The 18,673-nt window shown below is 51.8% G+C and overlaps 1 protein-coding gene across 1 annotated transcript in view; it reads left to right on the top strand.

Moving 5' to 3' along the window:
- Positions 1-200: 200 nt before the first annotated feature.
- IPO9 (importin 9) overlaps positions 201-18,673 on the top strand; it is a 39,530-nt gene continuing 21,057 nt past the window's right edge. Inside the window, exons 1-12 of the mRNA XM_070384625.1 lie at positions 201-423; positions 10,213-10,274; positions 10,495-10,581; positions 11,277-11,478; positions 14,031-14,119; positions 14,717-14,803; positions 15,247-15,366; positions 15,474-15,574; positions 15,761-15,819; positions 16,366-16,517; positions 17,168-17,266; positions 18,303-18,409. Of these exons, the coding sequence (XP_070240726.1) occupies positions 264-423; positions 10,213-10,274; positions 10,495-10,581; positions 11,277-11,478; positions 14,031-14,119; positions 14,717-14,803; positions 15,247-15,366; positions 15,474-15,574; positions 15,761-15,819; positions 16,366-16,517; positions 17,168-17,266; positions 18,303-18,409 (1,325 nt within the window). The 5' untranslated portion in view covers positions 201-263. The remainder of the gene's footprint in view (positions 424-10,212; positions 10,275-10,494; positions 10,582-11,276; positions 11,479-14,030; positions 14,120-14,716; positions 14,804-15,246; positions 15,367-15,473; positions 15,575-15,760; positions 15,820-16,365; positions 16,518-17,167; positions 17,267-18,302; positions 18,410-18,673) is intronic.

Raw genomic sequence — 18,673 nt, forward strand, 5'->3', positions numbered from 1 at the left:
TTCCAGCGGACGCTGCGCACTGGCAGCTGGCCGCCCCTCTTCCGCCACCGGGTCCGGTTCCTGTGGAGACAGTGCAGTTCTCGTCCCCGCGGCAGGTGGCGCTGTCTCCGGAGGCTCGGGCCGCGGCCCCGCCCCCGCGCTTCCGCCGGCCAGCACGCAGGCGCGGCTTTGCGGATTGGCCGCGCGCGGGAGCCGTCCGGCGGCGGCGGCGGCGGCGGCGGCGGCGGGTCGGGCCGCGGGGCGGGCGCGCGGCGCGGGGCAAGATGGCGGCGGCGGCGGCTGGCGCGGCCTCGGGACTACCGGGGCCGGTGGCCCAGGGGCTGAAGGAGGCGCTGGTGGACACGCTCACCGGGATTCTGTCCCCGGTGCAGGAGGTGCGGGCGGCCGCTGAGGAGCAGATTAAGGTGCTGGAGGTGACGGAGGGTGAGTGAGGCGGGCCGCCGTGAGGGCGGCGGGTCTGGGCCGCGCTGGCCGCTGCCCGAGCCCCGGCCGGAGACTGGGCCCGGGGAGGCCTGGCCTGGAGGGCCGGACTGGGCGGCGACGCGGAGGGCTCCGGGCAGCCCGGGGCTCGGGGCTGGGGGCGCGCTCCCGGCCGCCGCGGCCCGCCGGGGGCCTGGCGGGGCCTCCGCACGCGTCCCCGGGAGTCGGTCTCTGTGCGGGCGCCTCCCCGCCCCGCCGCGTCCCCGCCGGTCTTCCGATCGGCCGGCGCTGTTCGGAGGGGCCGGCCGTCCTTTGTCTTTGTGTCTTTGTCCCCCTCCTTCTACTGGGAGCTCGGGAGTGATGGAGAACGAGACAAGCCTTTGGTCTTAGGTGGTCCGCCAGCTTCTGCCGAGCGGGCCTTTCTGCAGGCCCCGGGGCAGCCACGCTCCGACGAGCGTTGGATCCTGAAACCCGAGGAGGGGAATCCGCTCGAGCTTTCTGTCGGGAACACGGCTGGCCTGTCGGGGCTTCGTGGGCAAAACTCCAAACCTGCGGACTCCCGGAGCTCAGCAGGACGGCCCCACAACCTCTCAGATTGGCCATGGGAGTTGGCCCTCCTATGGACTGAGGGTTTTGTGTTTGTTTTTTTTTTTAATAATTTAACACAAAGCTCCCATAAATTTAATTTTGTATTCTCCCACAGCATGAGAAAGCTCTTGAAAACCTAAGTTATGAGATCTGGGATTTTGGGGGTTGAGGACCATTTTGAAGGCCCAGTTTTAACTGTCATTGTTTTGTGAATGTCAGACCCTGTAAGAGGAGCAACCACTAGGCAGGAGAAAGCTCTTTGAGAGCCGTGTGCAGACTGATCTGCGGGAGTCATCTCTGCCTACTAGGTGAAATTCCTTTACTCACACTAATGCCTCTGCCTCCCTTGGGTATGAAGGAGAAAGAAGCAGAGGAACTTTGTCACATTTAGGTTACTACTTGAGTGATGTTGCAGATGTGGTGCCCTCCCTGGGTGGCACCAGGGTGCCCAATGCCCCTCGGGAAGGCGAGCCTGGCTCCTGTTAGAGCTGTCCCACGGCAGCTGGGCTCTGGGCCTCTCCGCCACAGCCAGCAAGACGGTCCCATCTAGGCAGAGTCAGCCATCATCTTGAGATCTTCTTGCAGTTCTGCTCTCTTACTTCATCTTTTTGGATCCCAAAGTGAAAAATTAAACAGAAGGGCAGAATTTCTGCATTTGATTGCTGCCACTGATGGGAATAGATTGACACACACCCCCCGCATAACTTAGGGAACGTGCTTGGAGGTGTGAAGAGACTTCGTGCTGCTGGCGGCCCGGTAGGAAGGCGTAGACGCAGCTGTGGGATGTAGTGTGCCGGGCTATGTCGAGTCTGTGGAATTGAATGCAGTACTTTGGACCCTTTGGAGGTTATTTAGGTTTTCAAATATTCTAATTCCTGTTAAGTAAAAACTATAGAGAAATCCCTTTCAGTAACCTGTTTCTGAGGGAGGGTGGCGATCCTGCCCTCAGAAGCAGTGCCTTGCTTCTCTCTCTTCCTCTCCTGGTGTTTGACATGCTGTGTTTTGCCATTGGGTGCAGAGTACCTTCTGTCTCATATTCTCTTTCTCACACGTTTCCTTTCCATGGTTGCTTTCTTCTTTAATGAAAACAGAGCACGTGGCTTCCCAGCCAGGCTTCAGCCAGCTGTCTGGCCTGGTGAAGTGGGCAGGGCCTTGCTCCCAGCATTAGAACACCCTGCAGGCCAAGGTGAGCAGCTGTTCTTGCAAATGAATGAATCTTTTCCACTCCTTTGGAGTTGCTTCCTGCTCTAGTTTTATACTAGTAGGAGAAACCTTGCTCTCTGGTCCTAGGAAATACACTTCCTTAAAACTTGGGCGTTAATGGGAAATCTGGGAGTTGCTGTCTATTATTATCTGTGGTCTTTTGATCCTTTTTTGGTTCCATGAGGCCCAAGGTTGGATGACAACCAGACATGGTTGTTTCTAGACCCCTTGAATAGCCACACTGTCTTTCAGTTCAGTTCAGTGACTCAGCCGTGTCTGACTCTTTGCGACCCCTGGACTGCAGCACGCCAGGCCTCCCTGTCCCTCACCAACTCCTGGAGTCCACCGAAACCCATTGAGTTGATGATGCCATCCAACCATCTCATCCTCTGTCATCCCCTTCTCCTCCTGCCCTCAATCTTTCCCAGCATCAGGGCCTTTTCCAATGAGTCAGCTCTTCACATCAGGTGGCCAAAGGATTGGAGTTTCACCTTCAACATCAGTCCTTCCAATGAACACCCAGTTTCAGCTTCAACATCAGTCCTTCCAATGAACACTGATCTCCTTTAGGATGGACTGGTTGGATCGCCTTGCTGTCCAAGGGACTCTCAAGAGTCTTCCCCAACACCACAGTTCAAAAGCATCAATTCTTCTGCGCTCAGCTTTCTTTATAGTCCAACTCTCACATCCATACATAACTACTGGAAAAACCATAGCCTTGACTAGACGGACCTTTGTTGACAAAGTAATGTCTGTGCTTTTTAATGTGCTGTCTAGGTTGGTCATAACTTTCCTTCCAAGGAGTAAGTGTCTTTTAATTTCATGGCTGCAATCACCTTCTGCAGTGATTTTGGAGCCCAGAAAAATAAAGTCAGCCACTGTTGCCACGGATTCCCCATCTATCTGCCGTGAAGTGGCAGGACACTGTCTTTATGAGCCACTTATTCCTGCCTCACGTGGGAGCTGGTCCCGGCATCTGCTCTCTTTGACAGACAGTCTGCTACCTTCCTTGGCTGCCGAGTGATGACCCTGAGTCTTGGAGATTAAGTGGAAGAATCTCTCATTTAATTTGGGGGGGAAGACACAGGTCAGTTGTAAAGTCCATGTTAAGTAGACAGATAAGAGGTCGTCATGCTCTGAGCAGAGTCTGGTATAGAAGAAATTTTAAGAAGCAGTTATCGTGGAAAATTGAGGTGCTGGAACCCAAGGTACATCTGGGTCATTCAGCCAGCAAGCAGGTATTTTCCAGGAAATAACTCATCGCTCACCAGTTCCCAGATTTTCCAGTATGGGAGTCTGTTCTCTTAAGCCAAAAAAGTGTGTGTGTTTGAGAGATCCACCTGACTCGTGTAGTGAGTTAGCTTTGAAAGGATGAGGACGGGCTGTTCACATCAGCCTGGTGTGCTGGAGTGATTGTCTTGCTTCCCCGGTCACTGGGCACCTGAGGGAACCCAGCAAGCCTTCTGGAGTCGTGCAGCCTGTAAACAGGGCTGACGGGTGGAGGACATAGAGCCACCCTCTTCAGACGGCACTGCCAGCCTGAGACGCTTAGCACTTCAGAGTCTGGAGGGTCCCGGGCTGCACAGTACAATTCCAGCAGATGATTGGTGCCCTTTGTCTCCTTAGGAAGGTTGCGATTTTGTGTTTTATCAACAGTGTTTGTAGGAATTTAGTTCTGCCTCCGTAAAGTAGGAATTAGTCTTTTTGATCTGTTCAAGTGTTCTTCTAATTCTATTTTATTTAATAGGTGGGATCATATCACGCATCTTATAAACATGGTAATTTAAAAGAAGGAAAGTTCGTGAACTATTGAAGGTCACTTACATCAAAGTCTGGTGTTCTCTACTCAGCTTTTTGAACTCTGTGTGTGTGTGTGCGCGCGCGCGCAACTTACACCACGATCGTAACTTTGAAGAGTGTCAGCTCTTCATTTTTGGTGTGTTTATGCTCGGACTGTTTTTATGTCTCAGAACACAGTTGTTTCCTTCTTTTCTTCTCTGTCTCCTCTCCTCTGAGAGCAGCATCACCTGAGTGCTGGAATGTGTTGCTTTCATTCGTAAGCTTTAATTCTCCAGGCCAGCATAGTACCGACTTTCCTTTTGACACTTACTCATTTTGCTGTGTCGGGTCGGTTACAGCACTCAGGTCCTCGCGTTGTTGTTGGGGACCTTTGGCTGCAGCGCGTGCTTAGTGGCTGCGTGGCGTGTGGGGTCTTAGTTCCCTGACCGGGGCTGAGCGCACGCCCCCTGCACTGCGGGGCAGATGGTAAACTTGCTATATGACGTGAGAGCCTAGGTGGTTTTCTTCTTTTAGGTATTTCTTCTTGTTAGAAATGAAGACATTTGGCCTTGACTTAGTTTTTTATGTCTTGCTGCCAGCAGATAGGTCACAGAAAACACATTTTTTCCTTTCCTCCCACCACTGCTGTGTTGAGCTGGGGAGGGGGATTCTCTCGCGCGCTTTTCCTGGCATCTCCTGTTGCCCAGCCATCTGTGTTACTCCGTCTCCGGCGCCTGCGGGCTGAGGTCTGCTTCCTGGTTCTCACGAGCGCTTTTCTGGCTCTCTTGCAGTGTAGCGTAAGCACTGTCAGCTGCGAAGGGAGCCCCTCCAGGATCCAGATGCACTCCTGGGCGCGTGGCGGGCACTGAGCCCCGCGGAAGGCGGCCGCGCTCGGAAAAAGGCCAGTGGTGGAGTTTTCTTTTTCCTTTCAGCTGTGGTTTTGTGACAGTCCTGTGAGAAAGGGGGCTTCCCCAGAGACTCCCTCCTTCCCAGATAAGCTGGTCCCCAGTTCTTGGAACAGGAGCTTTCCTGACCGTCCAGCTCAAGTCTCCAGTCGGCCCTTGAGACCAGGAGCTTGTATTTCTCAGCTTATCCTTTCTCCTCCATGCTGTCCTTGGAGCTTCCCTTCTAAGCCAAGTTGTAGAAGGATCCTGTTTTTGCCTAGTGGGGTGAAGTGAAAGAAAGGGGAGCAGGGAAAACCAGAGAGGGCAACAGAGACTGAAAGGCCAGAGGGTGGTTTGGAGAGAGCGAGAGGTTTCCTCCAAAGGAGGTTTGAGGCACCTTGTGGGGTCGGGTTAAAGGTGAATCCAGCCCCTCTTGGAGTTGGTGTGAACCCAGGCTTACAGGCCTGTCCTTCCTCGTCTTGGGAAAGGGAACCAGAGACATGCAATTTCTTAAGGAAAATGGCTTTAGAAAGCTGACTTCTTAGAGCCCGCTTGAGAATGTCCCTCTTCGGCTTAAGTTCATAGATTGAATCTTACTTTAATCTGTATTTGTCCTTTTCAAGCAAGACGCAGTAAGAGAACTATGCCTATCTGTGTCTCTTGTATTTTCCTTGCCTTAATCATCCCAGAGTAAGTTATTCAGGTGTTCTCATGCTTTTTGAAGAAATTACGTTAATTTCAGCAAAACTGAAAATCCCCCAACACACAGCAAAATAAAAATACTTTTTTTTTAATGGATATCTTTAGTTACAGTGCATCAAAAACTACTATATTATCTCTGTTAAGTGAATATCTGTAAATAGGAGTTTTTCCTACTTCACAGAAGTCATCAGCAGATAAGGCAATGGTATTGATAAGTTTTAAAGTAAGTCAGAGAGCTTGCGGGTTTTTTCGTGGCGTTTCATCCTGTGTGTTACTTTTATAGAGTAAGAGTTCTCCATCTGCACAGCACCAATGTCATACCTTGTCACACTTATGGTTTTTTAAGTAGATTAAGATTAACTGAAAATAAAATTAAATCTTATAGTATGAAACTCCTATTGTGACAGATTGCCTATATTTCTAATGGGTGTATAGGCTCCATGGTCCATGGGATTTTCCTGGCAAGAATACTGGAGTGGGCTGCCGTTTCCTTCTCCATGGGATCTTCCCAACCCAGGGATCAAACCTGGGTCTCCTGCATTGCAGACAGACGCTTTACTGTCTGAGCCACTAGGGAAGCCTGTAGTCTAGAATAAATTAGGTTAAATAAAATTGCTATCTTCCTTCTTATATCCCCCTTTAACCTAATGCATATGAGCTCTTTGTCTTTGAATTTTTGGGGTTTCCAAAGCAAAGTTGATCATGACACTGTCCTTGAAACTCTGGGAGCCTGTGGTGAAGAAAATCTATTCTGTTTATCCATTCTACTTTAAAGATTTGTCCTTAGGTGATACTCTTTGAAGATTTTTATTTCCGTTAAGGCTTTTGAGCAGAGAGTCATCTTTTTGAACTTTCACGCCTCTTCTTTCTTCTGTGGAGGAAATAAACTTGCAGACAAAATCCTCTGTGGAACCAGGTTGTAGGTACAAATCCCCTGGCTGACGTAGGTTTTGGGGCCCCCACGTGGATCTTAACCTTCTCGTGGTCTCTTGCTCTCACCATCTTGTACTGCAATCTCAGCGATGTGTGAAGCACGGTGATTGGTGGAAATTGGGGTGTGATCTTTGATAGGTTCCAGGACAAGATGAATTTAAAGATTATGTTTGAGTAAATAGCTCCCAATTACTGTGACCCTCACCAGACTACCACCTCCTCATGGCCTTGGATGGAAAGCGTGTGTTCACACAAAGCTCTTCTTTAAAAAGAGTGGGCTTGGCAGTTCTTGGGTTGGTGAGAAAGGGCCCCTGTGTAGTTCGCCTGGTCTTTCTGCAGTAATGACTTTTCTGACGGGTGCAGGGTGGGCTGGTGGGAAAGGCCTGGTTCCTTCTCCCTTCTGTGAGCCTCAGTGTGAGCGCTCCACCTCTATCTGTGCTTGAGTTGGGAGGTAATTATTCAGACCGGCTTAAGCTTTATAGTCTCCACTCAAGTTTCAAGTCCTTTCAAAAATGCCCCATTTTATACCTCAGTATCTTTCTTTTTCACACCTTGTGGTTAAAGATTTTGTTTATCTTGATCTTGTTTGTCCCTGTTGTGGTGATCCAGACCTTGTACTTTTGGTGGGGACATTAATACCCGCATCAGAGTGGTCCGTGCAACCATTGTTGAAATGATGCCTTAAAAGAAAACAGTGTGTGTCCCAGGTAACTTTCGAGTGTGTTACAGACGTTCTGAAGGGCCTCACACAGGCTCACCAGGATCGGCGGACAGGGTTCAGGGGAGAGAATCCCGAGCTTCTTGGCCGACTTGGAGCCGTCAGGTTAGCGCCCGTTTACACACCGAGGATCTGAGGTCAGAGGGCGTGTGGGGTCCCTGACAGGCGCCTTTCCCCTCTCCCCCTTCTGTGGGTGTCACACGTGCACTTCAGGGGTTTTTCTCCCACTCAGCTTGAGCTTTGGTCAGTATCCAAGCAGTCTGACTCATCTATGTTAGTCCATTGGGAAAGTTGACTCCCATATCTTTGGGTTGTAGGGACCTATTGTTTATTCTAGTAAAAATGCGTTTTATGAAACTTAACAGAGACTGAACTAGCCAGATTAACCCTAAGAATTAGAATGGACTTCAGTGTCTTTAGAGGTAGTTCTGCAGATTTTAACTGTTTGCTTGTGACTTAATAACTTAGTAACTGCTATAGAAAGAATGTGGCAACTTTTTTAGTCTTGCAAGAACTCTCCTTTCCTGAGTGAGACTTAAGTGCCATAGGATTGTATCAGTAATTGTAGCTTAAAATAAGAATGTAATAAGAATGAGTAAGAATCCAGTAAGGTAGCATAAATTAAAGATACAAAAAAGTTAAAACACAGAATCAGTGTCCTTCACATACACAAACAGTAAAAGGCTAGAGGATATAGTGATTTGGTTTTTTTTTTTAAGGAGTTTACAATAGCGACAAAAAGAATAAGTGCCCAGGAGTGAGATGAACAGGAACTATGCGGAAAACTCCTGGGGCAGCGCTAGCCATCCTGAAAGGGTTAAAAGCAGGCATGGACGAATAGGATGGTGAGCTATCTTTCGATAGGACAGCGCTGCCTTCTAGACGAGTGAGACGGGTTGATTCTGAAGGTCACCAAAAAGTAAGCGTGGAAGGAGTAGCTCCCAAAACACCGAAAGCAGCAAACGGAAGAGGGGTTAGTTCTAGTAGACGCTGAAACCTCACCTGCAGCCTCTACAGTCGAAACAGGCAGCACGGCACTGGCGCACAGACAGGCAGGTAGGACTGCGGAATAAGGCAGCGAGTCTAGAAATAGACGCGAGCACCTGCAAGCTTAGTGTTGGTAAAGGTGGCGTCTCAAAACACGGCGGTAAGGACGGACCTTCAGTAAAGGAGCTGGGACAGCTGCGTGGGGAGCAGTTGCAATTAGATCCATTCCCACACCATACAAAAAGTAAGCGGCAAAGGGATTCAGAACCTAAATGTTTAAAAAGAAACCATAAAAATTGTAGAAAGACGTATGGGAAAACTTTTCTTTATCTTTGGCATAAAGAAAGGCTTTCAACTATGGCCCAAAATCCAAAGGCAGCAAAAGATTGATAAATTTGACTACCTTAAAATTTTAATTTGACAAAAGTTAGGACCAGCAAGACTAAAATACAGCTGTGCCTAGCATATTCAAACTGGAGAAAACCAAGAGAAAGAGACAATCTTAAAAGGAGTCAGAGGAAAAGAGTTCCTTATGTGTGGAGGAACAAGAGTTAACAGTTACATTGGACGGCTCTTCAGGAGCCATACAAGCAGGAGAGGAGTGGAGTGAAGTATTTAACGTGATCATAGAAAATACATCACCCACCTAGAATTCTCTATCCGCTAAGTTAACCTTTAAAGCTGAAGAATTAAGACTTTCTCAGACAAGGAGACTCCTCTGGTGGTCCATGGGTTAACACTCTGTGCTCCCAGGACAGGGGGCCTGTGTTCAGTCCCTGGTTGGGGAGCTAAGATCCCACCTGTTCTTGAGCCGTTTTGAGTTAATTTTTGTGTGTGGTGTGAGCTGAGGCTCAGGTTAGCCCTCCGCACGCGGCTGTCCCAGTTGTCCCAGCGCCCGTCGTCGAGCAGACCGCTCTTTGCGCGTTGGCAGTTTGTCCTGCTGGTCTGTGTGCCTGGCTCTGTGCCAGCACCACACTGTTGATTGTTGTCGATTTGTAGCAAGTTCTGAAAGTGGGGAGTGGCTCCTCCAGTTCAGGTGGTCTTTGTCAAGATTGTTTTGGCTATTTGGGATCCCTTGAGATTCCATATGAAATTTAGGATGGGTTTTTCTGTCTCTACAGGACAGTCATTGGAATTTTGACAGGGATTGCATTGAAGGATCTAAATTTTAACTTGGGAGTGAGCGTGGCAGCCTCCCCATATGCTTATGTGTGTGTGCGCGCGCGCGCGTGTGTGCTGGGTCTCCGTGGCCGCATGGTCTTCCTGGTTGTGGTACATGCTGCCTCCCCGTATGTGCTTGTGTGTGTGTGTGTGTGCGTGCGCGCGCACATGCACGCGCGTGCTGGGTCTCTGTGGCTGCACGGCCTTTCCTGGTTGTGGTGCTCGAGCTTCTCGTTGCAGTGGCGTCTCTCAGGGAGCACGGGCTTCACTGCCCCATGGCACGTGGGGTCTTCTAGACCAGGGATCCAGACCATGTCCCCTGTGTGGAGAGGAGGGTTCTTACCCACAGTACCACCAGGGAAGCCCCCAGTATGCATTTTGAAATTACCACTTACATTGCTTATTAGAAACTGTTGGCTTGTAACAGTTGTGTTTTTAGGACTAAGCCTGTTAAGACCCTATTTTCTTAGACTTAATCATCTCTTACCTGATGGCGTAGATCTGGGCAACTCCTGAAGTCTCAGCTTTTAAGTTTTCTTTGGGGTTAGGTAGCACCAGTTTTCAATTAGACACTGCGTTTATTGCCACCTTGAAGGGCAAGACAGGGCGCAGTGACAGGGGAAGTGAGAGGTGCTGGGACTGCCCACGGCAAGCAGCCCACGCTGCAGGCTCCCCGCTCGTCTTTCCTAGAGAAGTTGGTCTGAGCGGTCACCAGCACCTTTGGAGACACCGAATCAGACTCTGAGATCTTTCTTGTTGGCATCAGGGTTAGAGCTCAGTGAACCGCCATGGCTTTCCTGGGTGTTCTTAGACTCACAGTGGAATTTTCTCTTCCAGAATTCGGTGTCCACCTGGCAGAGTTGACTGTCGATCCCCAGGGGGCACTGGCGATCCGTCAGGTAAGTCAAGACTGACTGGCCCCGTTTATAAATAAGTTCTCTCTACTTGGTGGTAAAACTTTTTTATGGGAAAGTGAAAGGGTAAGGCCAATTTATGAATAACTTAGAGTTTTGCACCAGATCTGGACAGGCTTCAGATGGGTGTGTCAGGCCCTGTGTATAGGTGTGTGTGTGAAGAAAGGCTTTCCTTGCTTTCCCACCTGGCTTGTTTCCTTCACAGCTGGCATCAGTCATCCTGAAACAGTATGTGGAGACTCACTGGTGTGCCCAGTCGGAGAAGTTCAGGCCTCCTGAGACCACAGAAAGGGTGAGGAGAGGCACTTGACTTGTCTCGCTGTGGAGGTTTGAGGGGCCATCGTAGGAGGCTGGGGCTGTCACGAGGCCGGGCAGAAGGGGATGGAGTGATTGGCGGCTGCCATTCTGGGCAACATGCTGCAGATGAGAGAGCTCGAGTGCCAGGCGGACCTTGTTCACATTCCAGCCCGCCTTTTACTAGCTATAAAACGTTCTAAAAGTATAACTTTTGAGGTTCAGTTTCCTAAATATCTAATAAAATTCCAGCTTCAGGGAATTGTTTGCGGGTTGCATGAGGTAGCGTTCCTCCCTGGTCCAGTGCTGTGCAGCCGTCCTGGGGCCCTATGACATTTCAAGGTCTGAGGTCCTTTGGAACTTGCCACAGTGGGAGTGTTCCGTGCCTGTGCCGTCTGGGACAGCTGCTCTCCGTGCGTGGTGCCAAGCGCTTCAGATGGGGCTCAGGCGGCTGACAAGCTCAATTTTTAATTTCATTTAGTTTTCATCACTTTAAATGGCCGCATGTGCCTGGTGGTTCCTGTCGTGGACAGTGTGAGTGTGGAGCCATGGGTGACTCGGGGTGCAGTGTGTGTGGGGCTCTGCACAGGTGTGCAGTGTCCCCCCCACGCTGCTTTTCCAGCACATGAACTGGGCAGCGACCTGCTGCTCTCTCACCCCGGTCAGATGCAGGCGGGCTTCTCTCCTCTCCAGGCAAAGATAGTCATCCGGGAACTGTTGCCCAACGGCCTGAGGGAGTCCATAAGCAAGGTGCGCTCCAGCGTGGCCTACGCGGTGTCGGCCATCGCACACTGGGACTGGCCCGAGGCCTGGCCGCAGCTCTTCAACCTGCTCATGGAGATGCTGGTGAGCGGAGATGTGAACGCCGTCCACGGTGCCATGCGGGTGCTGACAGGTACGGGCTCCGCAGCCTGGCCTCGGACCCTGGACCCCGTGCGCCCCCCACTCCTCCCGGCTCTCACTTCCACGCTGCCCTCCCACGTCAGGGACCCTCCCCCCTCAGGAGAGGGTCACGCGTGGCGGTCCGGCGTGCAGACTGCAGTTCACGGTCTGGCTGTACCTTGACCCGAGCTGCTCATCTCTTGAACCTGAGTTTTCCTGGTGTGTAAAGTTCAGGTGAGGGTACTGTTCACCTGGCAAGGGCTTCTGGTGGCTTTGGTGAGCTCGTCTCGGTGAGGTGTCCTATGCCAGGACAACAGGTTTGCGAGAGATTGTAGCTGTTGTGATTGTCATCATCGTTATATAGTATTTTCTACGTAGTTCAATGCAAAGATAAGAGTAGTCAAGTTTTTCTGGGAATGTGGAAAGAAGATAAAAACAGTCACACGATGTAATCAGGACCTTCGCTTGGCCAGCTTAGGAAATGTGCAGTCTTTGGTGTGAGCCGTTGAGAGAGATACTTGAGCTTTTGGTCCCGAGAGGTTTGGTGAGGAGCTCTTCTAAGCACGGTGCTCTGTCAGTCCCTCAAAGGCCTGATCTCAGCACCCCCAGCCCCGACACGGCCGGAAGCCCCGCCTCTGCAGATCCTGCCCTGCTTGCTCCCGCCGCCTCTGCTTTGCTTTCAGGGAGTCCTTGTCTGGACCTTAGCCACTGGATGTTGACGTGTCAGAAAGCACGGTCCCCTCTCCTTTACAGGTTTTCATATCTTTTCTTCTCCATGATCTGCCGTCTCTCCTGACAGGTATTCTTACCTAGTTAGGAACGGCGTTTCTACAGCTCTTGCTTTATTAAACTTGGCATCGGGGCCCAATTTTACAAGTTCATCTAGTACTGAGTTTGAGCAAGCTCCAGGAGGTGGTGAAGGACAGGGAAGCCTGGAATAATACAGTCCATGGGGTTGCAAAGATCCGGACACAACTGAGCAGCTGAGCCACGGCAGCAGTCTGACACTAACGGTTGTGCCAGATCTGCGTCCAAAGGCAGCCCCTCCTCGAGTTGCGTTTCATGCCCCTCCTCCCACGCCCCTGTCTCGTTGCACCGCCCAGCTGGGTGCACTTGTGTGATCACCTGTGACACGTGCTCATGGCACACACAGCCACCCAGCTGAGAAAATCACACGCTCTCTGCTCGGACTCTGGCTTCCCTGCTCATGGCTCTGCTTCTCCGTGTGGCTTACTTCTCAGGTGGCCTCTCGTACCCTTCTGTGGAGTGAGCTTTCTAGGATTCTTTACTCACAGCCTCTTGATGCCAAAATATCAACTAACAGATCTGTTTTCTGCTAAGGAAAGGAAGCCTACTCTTTCCCTGTCTGCCAACACAAAGTTCAGCTGCTCTTTGTAAAACCTGGAAGAAAAGGTAGTTGTCCGTGTCCCCAGAGTTGTCTCACTGCAGAGCCCTCGCTGTGTGTGACTGGGGGAGTCTGCTCAGTGAGATGACTTTGCACTAGGCCGCAGGGAAGGAGCTGGCAGGGTATGCCACTGTGCTGGAGGCAGCGGATGTGTGTGGAGAGCGCCACCTCACACCAGGGAGCTGCTGCATGAGGTTGGATCGCGCTCTGGGGGCCGCTGAGGCACACGTGCAGGGCGCAGGGTGCCATGGGTGGGCAGGAGGCCGGGAGGAGAAGGGGCTCGTCGGGGCTGTTCAAGGCCCTGCTCCTGTCTGCCTGGTTTAGCAAAGCTTCCCATTAAACTCACCGTTCATCCATGAGAACCAAGGCTGATTGTGGGAAGGCAGCGCAGGCCCAGCTGTCACAGCTGAGTCCGCTGACACACAGGCCTTGGTTCCCTCTTCGTCTAAAAGCGCTTTGGAGATGCAGCTGCTGGCGTCCTGCACTTTCTCTGACTTGATGAGTGCCCTCAGAAAACTTTTTTTGGACTTAACTATATGAAGGGCTGTAAAGTGAAGAATGAGCATCAGAGTACAAAATGCAGTTGGTCAAGCAGCAGACAAGTGAGCGGACGCGGGCTCGGGTCCTGTGTTCCACTTTCAGTGATGCGTTTCAGAGCTCAGCTTGCTGCCTCGGCGCCTCGTGAGGTTTTGGACGCAAACGGAAAGTCTGGCTCGATGGCCAGATTGACGGGGTAGCGACCCCTTGCTCGTCCTCTGAGCAGCAGCCTGACCCTGGTCGGCGCCGTCGTCCCCATGTGCAGGCTGGAGCGGGACCCTGGTGTCTCCCAGGCTCTCACCTGTGTCACGGCGGCTTCAGGGGGGCAGGTGCTGAAGGCGGAACCCGGTGAGGCGGCCCCGGGTGCGCCTGGGTGCCGGCACCGGGCGCAGGCCAGGCTGAGCCCAGGTTCTCCAGTGGCCGCGCGCTCCACAGTCTGGTGTGCGCTCCTTTTCCCCTGCGGTGCTCCTTTCCCTTCTAACAAATGCTTCACGCTGCTTCCCTGCCCCAGGGTAGGGCTCCTGGCCAGCATCTTCCCTGCGTGCTCCCTAAAGCAGTCCAGCAGTTGTCACACGAATGTCTTTATAAAGCAGTGTTATTTTTACTGCCTCCTTTCTTTGTAGAATTCACTCGAGAAGTCACCGACACGCAGATGCCGCTGGTTGCACCCGTCATCCTCCCAGAGATGTACAAGATCTTCACCATGGCCGAGGTAGGGTCTTCGCATTGCCGAGAGCGGCCCTGGCTCTCGGGAGCCTGTTGTGTCTGCTGCTGATCCCATACCTGAAGACAAGAGTTGACCGAGGGCTGCGTCGGACAAGCCTCGGCCCCTTCCCTTGCGACTGGGAGGCCAGGCCTCTGGGGAGAGCAGAGGGGCTGCTGGAGCTCCAAGCTGCCACCGCGAGGCTGCTCAGGCCCCTCTGGGGCCACCCACCTGCCTGCCCCCTCAGCCGCGTGTCGGGGACAGTCTCCCGCACTGCTCACCACGGGCCTTACTGCGTGTGTTGGGTTGATGACTGCCCACTGGGGGATGTTTCAGCCTCGCTGCTCCTCCCCATCCCTAGCCAGGGGCTGTATTTTGAAAGCACTACACTGTGTTGGGATTCCGAGGTGTACCCAGCTTCATGTTTTCAGTCAGATTAGCCCACAGGGGCCTCTATACACGGCTGATTCTAGTAAGTTCTCACATTGTGTTGCCTTTTATTCTGTGGATTAAATAAATCTGTGCCCAGGTCAGGGTTGAGTGGTCACAGTTGAGTCACACGTGCACGCACGTTAGCCTCACAGCCCCGCTGTGACTCGCTCCCAGGTGTATGGGATCCGAACCCGCTCCCGAGCCGTGGAGATCTTCACCACCTGTGCGCACATGATCTGCAACATGGAGGAGCTGGAGAAGGTGAGCACGCCTCTGTCGTGGCCGCTGGCCTGCCCTGGACGCTGGCGGGGTGTGTTGGGCGCAGCAGCCGTGCTTTTGATGCAGTGAGCATCCATGTGCATCTGGGTCTCCTTTCATTTGAGTCTGTCTTTTCCTGGTATCTTGTCCTGCATCCTTTTCGCACTAGCTGGCACCCGGGGCTTTATTGCGCTTTCATTGCCTCCTGTGTGGGACCAGCCTAGCTAAGAAATACCAGTCCCTGGAATCAGGAGTGGTTTGAGGAGCTCCTGGTGAGGAGCCGCCAGTGTTGAATAAGGACACGGCAGACCCTGGGGACACCTCCAGTGACCGTGTGGCCACACCCTTCTGACGAGGGCCTGAGCCTGGAGGGTCTGGAGGTGCCATGTGCCTGGATGCCATAGATTCGGGCTGAGTCCAGGACTGATCGTAATTTCTGCCTTCAGGGTGCAGCCAAAGTCCTGATTTTTCCCGTGGTGCAGCAGTTCACAGAGGCCTTTGTCCAGGCCCTGCAGATCCCAGACGGTCCCACGTCAGACAGTGGGTTCAAGATGGAGGTCCTGAAGGTGAGTGCTTGCTGTTGGGGGTGCTGGGAGTCTGCAGGGTGGTCTGACACCAGTAATTTTTCTCCCGTTTCACTTGTGACTCTCGGGTTTTTCCTGTAACTCCTCAGGCAGTGACAGCCCTGGTGAAGAACTTCCCAAAGCACATGGCGTCCTCCATGCCGCAGATCCTGCCCATTGTTTGGAACACCCTGACTGACAGTGCAGCCTTATATCCTTTCTGGGAGAGGGCAGGGACCTGCCACCCCTGTAGTTGGGGGTCTAGAGCCTCGGGCCTCACGTTCACGTGGTTCCGCTTTCTTAAAGTATCTACTCGTAGTGTCGGAGTGTGTCATGTCCCCTTGTAGAATGTGTGCAAAGCAGACTGCAAATTCTGTTTCTTTACTCTTCATCATACTTATGTGAGGACGGAAGTCAATTACACAGAGGAAGTAGAGGATCCTGTGGACTCCGACGGTATGTAGCGCGTTTGGTCGTATACCTCGTAGTGGAGAAGGGAGCCAGGACAAAGGCAGGAAATTAGAGGCTTTGCTCTCTTGAGAATGTTCTCATTGAGTTTCCTGTCAGTGGATTAGATGTGGGGAAACAAAAATTGAAAATCTGTAATCTGTTCCTCGTCAGCATTTGCATAAGTCTTACGAAATCATGGAATTTCTCAGTGGAAAATATATTCAGTGTTTCAGATTCTTTTTTCTTTCTTTTGGTTCCCCTGCGTGAATTCCAGGATCTTAATTCCCCAACGAGGGATTGAACCCAGGCCCTCAGCAGTGAAAGCCCAAAGTCCTAACCACTGGGCCACCAGGGAATTCCCTGGTTTTTGTGCTGGAAAAACCAAAGAGTGCCTAGTACCTGAAATTCCCTTCTTTGACCCCCTGGGCCTCTTCCATTCCCACGAGTGCTTTAACTGACCCCTGCTCACAGAGGTGGTGTAGTTCCTTCACAGCATCTGTGCTTCTTTCTGTCTTCTTGCCACTAAGAGCTTCTCTCACGTACTTCCTGTAGGTGAAGTCCTGGGCTTTGAAAACCTCGTCTTTAGCATTTTTGAGTTTGTCCACGCTCTCCTGGAAAATAGCAAATTCAAAAGCACTGTCAAGAAGGCCTTGCCTGAGTTGATTTACTACATCATCCTCTACATGCAGATCACTGAGGAGCAGGTACCTGCATGGTGGAGTCAGTGAGCGGCGTGCAAGTGCAGCTTCAGTGTGGGGTCTGGGTCAGGCATCTGTTAATTTCTAAAAACTGATACCTGAAGAGCAACGTGACCGGAAGTGCTAGGAAAGCTGTGGTTTCATTCACATCATTTTGCCAAGTCCCTGGGTGCTGGGGTTTATCAGCTTCTGTGGTAGGTAGTTGGACTTGTAGAATACTCCCACTTTGGTATCTGTAGGGGACCCCTAACCAAGGGTGTGATAGCAAGAAGAGCCTGGCCTTTCTCTGCAGATAGTGAGACACAGCGTTCAGATCCTTAGCCTAGTCAGAGAGTCCATTAGACCAGAAGAGAGCATTAAAAATATGGTAATGCCACTGTGTCCTAGGAATTGACATGATTTTCACATTGGATTTCCATCAGACCCACTAGACTCAGCAAATTGGCCTGTTGGGGTCACAGCCGACTGGCAGTAGGAGGGGCCAGCAGTCAGCCACCTTCTACAGCGGCCGTAGCTGCATGGTTTGGTAAAGGGTTTGCTTCTTTGCATCAGAAAGAGTAGCGTTCTGGTCAAGATAAAAACAGAAGGTTGGAATCTTCCCGTGTGTGTGGACTAGAAGAGGGAGCCTCACAGAGCTGACCACATCGTTCTTTCAGATCAAAGTGTGGACCGCCAACCCCCAGCAGTTTGTGGAAGACGAGGACGACGATACCTTCTCCTACACCGTCAGGATCGCGGCCCAGGACCTGCTGCTGGTGAGAGGGCTGCCCCGACACCCACTCACCAGGGTCCTGACGGCGTCGGCTTCTCCTCTTTGTTCTAGACCTCCCTCGAGCCTTTGCTCAGCACTGGTTTTGGACAGCTTTACCTCAGACTGGGGTGGGTAACAGAGCAGCTCAGATGGTAAAGAATCTGCCTGCAACCCCGCAGGAGGCCCGGGTTCAATCCCTGGGTCAGGAAGATCCCCTGAGAAGGGAATGGCAACCCACTCCAGTCTTCTTGCCTGGAGAATTCCATGAGCGGAGGAGCCTGGTGGGCCACAGCCATGGGGTCGCAAAGAGTCAGAGGTGACTGAGAACTAACACAGAGCATCTCAAGTGAAGTCTGAGACGCAGGAATTCTAAAGCCCTTGGTCCGGCCCTGCTTCTCACGCCAATGTTGATGAAAGAGCTGTGCGGGGCGCGGTGTTCTAATGGGAGGGGGCGTCTGCATCAGGGACTCTTCGGCTTAGTTCAGTCTTCAGCAAGGGTCTGTGTGTAGCGCAGACTAGAGGCTGGCAGATTTGCAAGCTTCGATTGCTGCGAGGTGAACGTCCCGGTGGCTGCCCGTCTCCTGTGGCTCTGACCGGAGCACAGAGCTATCTCTAGCCTGAGGTCTGTGGAGAAGCTGCTGCCTGTCTGGTGATACACTTATTCCCGTTTCATTGTTGGTGGGCAGTCTGTTGTCCTTTGGTGTTTCTAAGGCACCTCAGGAGGGCCACGGCATGTCACTTAGTAGATTTGCTCTGCTTTTCCAAGTTGACCTCCCAGAGATAAATACCTGGTCCATTGCTGTCCACAGCTGTGTCTCTCATTGACCCCTGATGCTCTGCAGAATGTAGCCATCCATTCTGTAAGCTTTAGAGAGCTCAGCCTCTGCAGAGAGACGGGTGCTGCTTTAACTTAGAGACCTTCATACAGCTCGGGGTTGCATTATGAGTGTATCTGATCACGTTAGCCACATGCACAGCAATGCAGTTTATGGTTTTAATTTGCACAGAAATATTCGTTGGCACCTCTCCTCTCATCCTAGGCTGTGGCCTCTGATTTCCAGAATGAGAGCGCGGCTGCATTGGCCGCCGCGGCCGCTCGGCACTTACAGGAGGCTGAGCAGACCAAGAGCAGCGGCGCTGAGCACTGGTGAGAGGGGGCAGCAGGCCACGTCGTGGGGGCACCCTCTGGGCGGTGGGTGAGGGCAGGCATCCTGGCTTTGAATCACCTGTTCTAGAGCAGTTTTTCCTTAAAATAGTTGGTTCGATGCTTTTATTCCTTTTTAAAAAGCCTGGAAAGGAAGGGCTTTTGCTTTGTTTTTAGTTAGAAAAACCTGTTACTGTTAAATTATACTGTTTTCAGATATAGGCTTAGATTGGAAGAGTAGCTCAGTGCCCTTCAGGGTCAGGCTTG

Source organism: Bos mutus, chromosome 16 (genome assembly GCF_027580195.1).
Source record: "Bos mutus isolate GX-2022 chromosome 16, NWIPB_WYAK_1.1, whole genome shotgun sequence".
In the NCBI taxonomy this organism is placed as follows: Eukaryota; Metazoa; Chordata; class Mammalia; order Artiodactyla; family Bovidae; genus Bos; species Bos mutus.